The 10,477-nt window shown below is 32.4% G+C and overlaps 1 protein-coding gene across 1 annotated transcript; it reads right to left on the bottom strand.

The window, feature by feature from the left end:
• Positions 1–8,385: 8,385 nt before the first annotated feature.
• Positions 8,386–9,071, bottom strand: LOC306668977 (large ribosomal subunit protein uL6). The gene has a single exon (XM_079152679.1). It carries the CDS (start codon positions 9,046–9,048, stop codon positions 8,470–8,472), a length of 579 nt encoding a protein of 192 aa, XP_079008805.1. The 5' UTR covers positions 9,049–9,071; the 3' UTR covers positions 8,386–8,469.
• Positions 9,072–10,477: the final 1,406 nt, after the last annotated feature.

Genomic DNA, 10,477 nt, shown 5'->3' with positions numbered 1-10,477 from the left:
TGCACTTTTCTAAGACGATGTCTGATTTTTTTTTTAACCTTTACAGTTTTCAAGTGTTGAGGAGCACAACATGTTTATAAAACTAGTGAAATATGTTAAATGCCTTAATTGCTTCTGAAAACACTCCTAATCTGAAGTACCCACCAAACCTTTAACAGGTACCACAGTTTCCTCAGTACCAATTCAAATTCTGTAAGCTTTCAAGGATCAAAATGTGACATTGTTTTGCAGGGGAAAAAAAAAAAAAAAAAAATCAAGAATCCAAAACCAATCTGGACAAATTTTTTCTGACCAGACATGGAAACATTTGGTTGGTGTGGTGTAAGAAGAATATCTCTCATTCATCTTTTAAGTAACTGTTAAAAGAAAGGATATTATTCTCTTTAGATCTCTCAGGCAACAGCATACAAGCCCAAAATAGACATGCCTTTCTATCAGCAGTAATTTGGTATTCATGAGAATATTCCATATTATTTTTTTCAATATATATAAAGTGCCACGTGTACATTTAATCCTATTAAAGGTCAACATTATTCAGCAAAATTACAGCTAATGAACAATCAGTTACTAGAAGGCATTCTGATTTCTTCTTTTCTCTCATACCCTAAAATCAATTTATCAAGTCCTGTCTTTTCTGTCTTTTTGTAGACTAGACACTTTCTAGTCTAAGGTGCCATCATCATGCCCAGATACCCAGGTAACTACATTGCCATTTTTTCATTCTTACACCAGTTGATGTATAGTAATAAAGGAACGATTAAATGAAGAAAATCATATTATGCACACCAGCTTAAAGTTTTTATTTTTTTCTTCTTAAACTTAGTATAAATACAAACCCTGTATAGTATACAAATCCCTATATGGAAGACCTTTAGGCTTTCTTACAAAAATTTTATTGTATCATATTCTTCTAACACTATATTTGAAAGTCATAACTTTCTGAAGTATCTTAGAATGAATGCCTTATCTTAAATTAGGTATTTGCCCTTATTACTCAAGAACTAACTTCCTTTATCTATTTATATAGCAAATCTTTTCTTTTATATATTAACTTAATTGGTCATATCTAAAAAATTTTGATTCTGAAAAAAAATCCTATATTTTGATAAAATAATGTGATTTAAAACGATCACTTCTTAGTATATGAAATTATATTTATTTATGCTTTTGTCATGAAATCAAAGGCAATATGTGTGATTTTTTCTGTTGTAAAACTGTCTAGCATAGTGGTTCATACACAGCAGGCACTCAATAATAGTTGAGCTAATGAATAAGTGAACCAATATAATACTCAAGAACTATGTATTTTTTGTTTTCTATAAATGAGGAAAGTTATAATAATCAACATGATAAAGAATATTTGAGAGAAAAACAACCTACGAATCATTATTTTAAATAGAAATGGATTCAATTCAAAGAACAGAGGGGCTGAATGGATTAAAGAACAAAATCTAACCATATGCTGGGCACGAGTAATTAATCTTAGATTTAAGGGCATACATAAGCTGAAAGGAAAAGGAAAGAACAGGTACTCGATGCATATGGTTAACAGAAGAAAGCAGGAGTGACTACTTACATTAGACAAAATAAACAGTAAGTCAAAAGCTGCCACAGGAGACAACAAGGCCAAATACTACTTTGGAGAAAGTGTATTTATTTTGTTTAATATGCTGAGAAAATATGTGCTAATAGCTGACATAGTTCAGGTAATTTCATGCTATTATTTTATTTTAAAATTCAAATGAAAACAAAATTAAAATTTATGTTTAGAATGATATTCCTATTGCCATCATTCACATTTTACAGGTTAAAAAAAAGAAAAAAAAAAGAAGTGAAGGCCCCAAAACATTCCATTACTTACCCAAAGTCACAGAACCAATAAGTAACTAAATTGATCTTTAAACTCCATTGTCTAATGTTGGAATCTACTTTTTTTTCTCTCTCTCTCTCTCTCTCTCTCTTTTTAATACTGGGTATTGAACCCAGGGGAACTTAAACACAGAGCCAGATCCCCAGTCCTTTTGTAGATTTTATTTAGAGACAATGTATCACTGAGTTGCTTAGGGCCTCTGGAATTTGCAGGAGGCCTGCTTTGAACTCAGGATCTTTCTGCTCCAGCCTCCCAAGTCACTGGGATTGTAAACATGAGCCACTGCACCCAGCTGAAACCTCTCTTTTTAAACCCTGAGCTGCCCCCCCCCCCCCCCCCCCCCCCCCCCCACTCCGCAGCAGGTAGGATATTTTCAATAGTCCAGAGTCTGGATCTTAGTTGATAGGTTAGAGGAAGTCAAGAGACAATCCTCTGCTACTCAGAACACCTTTTTCATGAATAATTTTGAACTAATGAGCTATCCTAAGGATTTATATGCCCATTATACAAAAAAAAAAAAAAAAAAAAAAAAAAAAATTCATTAAGAGTTTTATTTTTCACAAAGTGACTGCCTAATTTGTATTACACTTTTATTTTTTCCAGGACCTTTTGTTTTAATAAAGGTCTTGATCATTTCACTCAATAATGCCTATTAATATATGTAGATACATTTATTTTTCACAAAAAAAATTGGAATTTTCAGTTTTACACTTTAGTTTTCTCATCCTCCTCATCATTAACAACATAAATGAAAAACTAGAACCATTTTTCTAATAAAATATTTTCAAGTTTTTAAATTATTTTCTTACTCTCCCCAGTACTCTGTGCCTATTTATCCCTCACAATAACAATGCCAAAACTGTCATATAAAACAAAAAGATATTACTAATTTTATCAAGAAATTTTCTTTACTGTAGCAATTTTATATATCATAATGTGTAAAATATACGTAGTATCAATTTTGCCAACCTTAAAAACATAGCAGCACCAATTTAAAATTTAAAATTGCATGTAATATATATTTATGTTCATTATATACCTTAATGGGACCTTTTCTCTGGAAGATATTTTTCAAATATTGCTTTATTGTTTGGGTTCACAACTAATATCATACAATTTCTTGTGGACCTTTGAAAACTGCACATTCTGAATGACAACATAAGGATGTTTTCACATGTTATATATATTCACTTCACTTGTAAGAGAGGCCTTTGGGGACATTTACTGTCAGCTTTTCTAGGAAAGACTCCTCTGGGCTATTTTATTCTCTGCAATAAAATAAATTAGGATACTAATTATCTGTGCAAAGCTCAGATAATATATAGAATAGAAGATAACAGATGACAGTCTTTCGAAATGTTTCTGCAGCTTTTAATGCAATAAAATCAACAATAATTTCCTTTTATTTAATCACAATTCTACAATTAGCTATGTTGGCTGCTTAAATAAAAATATTTATGAGATTGAATTAGATTATTTTCTTTATAAGATTTCAACCAGTTCTCTTTTTATCTTGGTCAGTGAGGAATTAGCCAGCCAGCCATCAATGAGCAGATTAAAATGTGAGAGAAACTTTGTTTTTGCCAGTAAGTAGAATAAGTTTTCTACCTTATGTCCCAGTGGTGTGGACAGAGTTGCTGCATCCATTTAGTCCATCAGTAGCTGATCTCACAGGAGTACTGGGCTAAATTCTTTTGTTCAGAAGAAAACAAGAAACGAAACCACAGTCAATACTGTAAAAATATGAAGTTTTAAAATCCTGAATCCAGTTCTAAGCAGAGCTGATAAGAAAGAGTTTTGACTTTGAAATATTTCTTGTTGATTTAGTAATTCATGATGTAATTCTTTCTGGATGTTGTGAAAGTTCAATGACTTCTTCACGTAGGGTGAAAAAAACCTCACTGTGAAATTTCTTCTCCAAAATCCACAGGATACCTTTTACCTCATATTGGGTTTCTTCAATAATCACTTTGATATATCAACTCATACTAAACTGGGAAAAAAGAAAAAAATATATGTTTTCTTTTGTAAGTTAGGGATATAATGCTTTAAAAATTTATAGCTGTTAATATGCCTCTTTTCAATCTAATTGATTTGTTTCTAAATTAAAAAAAAAAACAAAACTGAATCAAGCTGTTTCACTCAGTTCTTTACACGTTATCTAAAAAGACCTGATTCCCACCAGTCACCAGAATTTCTTTTACTGTTTCACTTCATGTCTTAGGAGCCTTACGGTAAAAATCAGTCACAGTACACTGAACTCTTAAACAGATACACTGAATTCCTATCCTCAGGAAGGATGGGAACAAGGAATTGAACACCACTGCCTCAATGGAAATACTCAAAACTTTGCTTTACATAACTTATTTTTGTGCCACCTGATATATTTTTTTTATTAAATTATTTCAATTGTGTTTTATTTTTTCCTTTTCAAATCCAAATTCAAATGATCCTAATTTCCCTCAAAATACTTGTTCTCAGCACCTAAGTCTCTATCACTGTAAAAGTTCAGTTATTGTGTGTAACTACTTACATGTCCTAATTATGAATTTTAGAAAAAGAATCCAATGGTCTAAGTCAAAATACCTGATTCTCTGGAGATGACAAAGAAATATGTATCTGCCAATTGTCACCTCTCAGATATTTAGCTGTGGCCATCAAGCAGACTTGGGATATAAAGTGTTCATTACAGTCTTTAAACCAAATAAATATTAAATACTTCATATGGTACTGTGCAATATGTTGCAGTAGATGTGAAGTATAAAATGTGAATATATCCAAAAAGAATCTTAAAATCACAGGGTGGAGTTAAGATATATATTTTATGTAAAAATCCTGATAAACAATGATATTTGTCCAAGATTTTGTCAGTATTCCATTTAAAAGAACTTTCAGCCATGAAATTAAAATGATCTCTTTTTATGGGAAAGAAGCAAATAAGGAAATGACTTTTATTAGAGGTATAAAATTATATCTCAAATATATTTGGTTATGTAACTTTTGGATATGGCGTAGACGGTGAACTTCTCAAAAATTTCTAGTATATACCAAGAGATACCATATCTACCAAGACTTAATGAATGTTGATGTCTATGCTTACTTGGAAATGATGTTAGTGAACATGACCCACAAGAGAAATTTAATTCACTTTAAGTCAACTCAATACCCATAATAAGAAAATATCTCCAAGTAAAATAATTACACCAAATGTATCAAAAATAAAGTGAAGTTCATAAACAAAATATAGTCTTTAAAATTCATCCCAGGAATCAAAAACTTCTTTGATCTTTTTGTAAAAAAAAGGTACAGTGTCTTGACTTACACTGTATATAAAATTATAACTATAGTAGTTATACAGTGAAACATTATTCTTCCTAAGAAATTTCTCTCTTGCATTCTAAGGATACACACATATGGATATATGAACATGAATGTAATGAATATTTTCAAAAAGATCCCCTTTACTGACTATAGTTTTGCTTATTTTATCTTTTCAGGTTTATGCATTATGTCAAAGTACAATTATTAAAAGCATGTGTAGCCCAACTAACAATGTATAAGTGTTCCTTTTCCATACAACCTCACCAGAAATCATCATTGTTATTTGTATTCTTAATGATTTCCATTCTAACTGGAGTGACATGAAATCTCAGTGTAGTTTTGGTTTGCATTTTTCTGCTAAAGAGGTTGAACAACTTTTCATGTATTTGTTGGTCACTTTTATTTCTTCTTTTGAGAAATATCTCTATAGATCATTTGTTCATTATTGACTGGTTGTTAGTTTTTTGGGTTATTTATATAGTCTGAATATTAATTCCTTGTCAAAATAGTAGTTGGCAATAATTTTGCGAACTCTCATTTTGTAGGCCCTCTTTTTGTGGCTCATGTTTCCTTTTCTCTGCAGAAGCTTTTTTTATGTAACACCATCACACTTACTGACTCTTGGTTTAATTTTTGTACTTTAGGAGTCTTGTAAAGGAAGTTGGTGCCTGTGCCAATATGTTGGAGTATTGCACTTTTTTTTTTTTAGCAATTATAAAATTTTTGTTCTTCTGTTCTAATTCTAGGTATTTGATTCAATTTAAGTTGACTTTTGTACAGGGTAAGAGGTAGGGATCTAGTTTCATTGTTCTACATATGGGTATCCAGTTTCCCCAGAACTTTGCCTTAAATAATATCTTTTCTCCAACATATGCTTTTGGTACCTTTGTCAAGGATCAGATGACTTTATTCATGTGGATTTATCTCTGTGTCTTCTATTGTATTCCACTGGTCTTCATGCCTGTTTTAGGGCCAATACCATACTGTTTTTTGTTACCATAACTCGGCAGTATAATTTGAGATCAGCTATTGTGATGCCTCCAGTCTTGCTCTTACTGCTCACTATTGTTTGTCTATTAGGGGTCTTTTTATAAATTAAGGGTCTTTCATATAAATTTTAGAACTTTTTTTCTAGTTATGTGAAGACTATCATTGTCATTTTGATGGGGGATTGCATTGAATCTGTAGATTGCTTTTGGTAATATTGCCATTTACGGAAATTCCTAAAAAGACTAGGAATGAAACCACCATATAGTCCAGTAATCCCGCTCCTTGGTATTTATCCCAAAGAATTTAAGTCAGCATAGAATAGTAATAGAAGATACACCAGTATTTACAGTAACACAATCCATAATAACCAAATTATGGAACCAGCCTATGTGCCTCCTCATTAAACAAGTGGATAAAGAAAATGTAGTATATATAAAGAATGGAGTTCTAGTTGGCCATAAACAAAAGAATGGAAGTATGTAATTTGCAGATAAATGTATGAAACTAGAGACAATCATACTAAGTAAAAGAAACCAGACTCAGAAGGTCACAGTTGAATTTTTTTTCTCTCACATGCAAAAGCTAGAAAGAAAAATAAAACAAACAATGGATCTTGCAAAAATAGAGGTAAATCAGTAAAGCAAAGGTAGGAGATATAGGAGGAATGAGAAGGGAAGGGGAAGAAGTAGAAATGAAGTTGACCAAAATATACTATGTATGTATATATGAATATATCACAATTCATTCCAATTTTTTATGTAACTATAATGCACCAATTTAAAAAAATAAATAGAAGAAAGACCAATAGAGTAGAGAAAGAAGATGAGGAGAAGGAAGAAGGAGAGTGAAAGAAAAAAAAAGCAATTGTATTCTGGGTGAAGGCAGAGAAGCAACAGATCTCAAGGATAAAAGTTTATGGTTCAATTTTGCAGCTGTATGACATTCTAAATAAATCAAAGAACAGGTGCACACATAGAATATTAAGGAAATGAATGCATCTGTCCTAGACAGTTTGATATAATATACTGCTTATTAGTTTTTAAACAAAACTTTAATATCAAAGTACTTTAGTCCATTTTGTATTTCTGTCACATGCCTGAAACTGGTCAATTTATAAAGACCAGGAACATACTTTCTAATAGTTCTGGAGGTTGGGAAGTCCAAGATCTGGTTGCTGGCAGGATCAGTTGTCTGGTAAGAGTTTCTCCTTGGGGTATGACAAATGGGGGAATGATGTGTTCTCACATGGTACAGAAAGGAAGGGTAAGCCAGTCAAAGATTGGCACATTCAAACCATAACAATCATGGTTTAGTACAAACTGTAAGTAAATTTGAGGTTCTATTCTCTGATAAAATTACCTCCTGAGTAGATATTTCATGTTATTTGACAAATAAAGGGTCATACACTTCAATTATAATTTTAGGAAGGAATATACTTTACATCATTTTATGAAAGATCAGGAAGCTGAAAATTATGCTTGCCTGGGTAAAACATCACCACAAAGAGGTTGGTCCAGGTTAAAAGTTTGATTCTTCTTTAAAATAGTTAAATGATAGCCGGTCAATCAACTACCTGCTCTTCCCAAGGAAGGATATATATTCTTGTGATTTTCTCTCTTAAGTATCTTAAAAATATTAATACATGGAATTTTATTTTTACTAATTCTTTAATATCGTTTCTTCCAAACCTCCTAACCAACATGATTAGCAATTTTTTAAGCTAATGTCAAATTACTGGGTGATTAATGTGATGTCATCATTTTGTATTTTTTTTTCAATGTTTGTCCTTTTATTAAAAGTATCATTTGCCAAACAGTTTTCAGCTTTAATATTTGATCTTTTTATAAAATATCTGTTGCTATACTTAACTCTATCTCACACATCATTTTGAATCTTATGTTAGATTGAACATACATCTGAAATATATTTAATTAATGTAATATTTTATTGTATTTCTACATACACATCAAATTGTATTAAAACAATTTATTGAATAACTAAATATATTTCCACAGTTTTGTAACATAAGTTTTATGATAATCATATATGCACAGTCTATATCCATATCCAGATCTAATTTATCAGTCTGTTTATTCCCATACTCAATAACTTCCCATTTTATTTTATTTTTTATTTATTTATTTATTTTTTTTTGAAAGGACACTAAAGTTTATTCAACCTGTTGGAGAAGATTAAGTCCAAAGTCAATAGATATCTTTTATTGCATCACTGAATATCAAATTGACTCTCCAGGACTGTTGTTTCTGTGGCTGGATAACTCTTAGATCTTATTCATCAGCCTGCTGAACTGTTCCTTTTTCAGAAACATAAATACCATCCAAAAATTTTCTGATATCTTTGTTTTTCACTGTTGTGGCTTGCTGAATTAAAGCAGCTGAATTTGAAACAAGTTCAATATCATTTCCTTCAAGGATTAATTCATCTTTCTGAGCTTGAGACACTGAGCAAGCAACACCTGTCCTCATACGAACCCTGCGGATATATTTTTCACCCAAGAAATTTCGGATTTCAACAAGAGACCCATTCTCCTGAATAACAACATTGATGGGGAAGTGAGCGTACACAGACCTCATCTTGTAACGAAAGCCCAGTGTAACACCCTTGATCATGTTCTGTACATGACTACAGATCGTGCGAACAGTGGCCAATTCCTTCCTATTTCCCCACCATTTGTCAACCCGAAGCCTCTTCTTTTTCTTTCCAAGGAGGCTGAGTTCTACATTGATATGATTGAAATCCCTCCGGAGGGTTCCTCTTGGGCCCTTCACAATAACTGTGCGTCCCTTCAGAGTAATGTCGACATTTTCTGGTATGTCGACAGTCTGATTGCTGAGAATGGTCTTCATTCTGAAACACAAACACTTGGAGTAAGAAGGCTGGCGCAGGGGCTGTTTTACACCAAACTTTGCCAGAGTTCCACTGCCACCGGAAAGTGCCGGGAGGCGTGGGAGAATAAAAAGTGACCCAGACTAAGAGTGGCCTCCGGTGGTCCAGGCCTGGTAGGCGCAGCCCCCAAAGAGGTGTTAGGAAGCCCTGCAGGCTAACTCACTGTAGGCCCAACCCTGGAAGTCCCAGGCCAGGGCGCCATCCCGGTAAGGCTGAGCGGCGGGGGTAGGCCTAAAAGCCCAGAAGAGAACTGGCATCTCGCGCCGCCAGATCCACGTGGCACTCGCCGCGCAGGGGAACAAACAGGGTAAGAACTCGGAGCACAAGACCCACGCTGCTAGCTTTCCCAGAGCCGATGGCTTCATATTCTAACTTCCCATTTTAGTCATGGTAATTGAGAATACAATTTCATATCCATAATAGTAGGTGGTCTCTAAAATTTTATTAGTTACTTTCTAACAATACTTCCACCATGTGTAGTGCAGAAATAATTTGCCTAGGTTTCTGATATTCTATTGAAATATTAATCAAACTTTTAGCTGGAAGACAGTGTATCTCTCTTGTCCTTTGAGTCTTGTGTTGTGTCTTCAGTGACAGCTTATAATTATTTTTATACAGGTTGTCGTCTCCTTTTAGGGATTTTATAATTTTATTACTATTGTGAATAATTCATTTCTATTATCGTTAAATCATTATTACAAATTTGAGGAAAGATATTAATCACTATGAATATGTGAAAACTAAGTTCTTGTTTGTTTTATTGCAGTTTATTCTCTTTGATTTGATGAATTAAAAATATTTCTTTGAAGTAATGTTATTTTTGTGACTACAGTTTCAATACTATTTCCTTTATTTTCCTTGACTGATGGGTTTGGATCATTAGAACAATGCTGGGTAATATATAAAGGCTTTGTTTCTAGCTTGGTAATGCTTATAGTAATTTAATATATTTTTAGTTAAGGAAGTTATTGTTTTCATTATTGCTTTATTTTTTGAAAGCATCAACAGTATATTTCACAATTTGTTAGGACTCTGTAATAACATTCTCTGCACAAGGTCTTTTTATAAAAAACAACTTTACCCTATTTTCCATTTATTCTAAAATTAGTTTCTGGCATTTATTAGTATATAGGTCAGTACTTAATCAGTTATAAAAAGTTAAAAAGTTATGTTAAAATTTCATTGAAAATTTTACAGTTATCACTAGATACTTTTCATGTATTTTGTTCTGGAAATAAATTATCACAACATACTTAAAGAAAACCTATGGGATCCTCACTTTTTATAAACTTCTCTCTTGTTTTAGTCAATGTGCTATCCACATTTTTTGCTGCAAAACATTACACTCATCAGGTTTTATTTGTCAGAGTAAAAAGAGATTTTGATTGA

Source organism: Sciurus vulgaris (assembly GCF_902686455.1).
Source record: "Sciurus vulgaris genome assembly, chromosome: 9".
NCBI classification, from domain to species: Eukaryota; Metazoa; Chordata; class Mammalia; order Rodentia; family Sciuridae; genus Sciurus; species Sciurus vulgaris.
The sequence above is the reverse complement of the archived record's forward strand: the minus strand, read 5'-3'. Positions and strand labels throughout refer to the sequence as shown.

Excerpts from the sequence above, each read along its gene's own strand:
- LOC306668977 (XM_079152679.1), bottom strand. The coding sequence starts at position 9,048 with ATGAAGACCATTCTCAGCAATCAGACTGTCGACATACCAGAAAATGTC.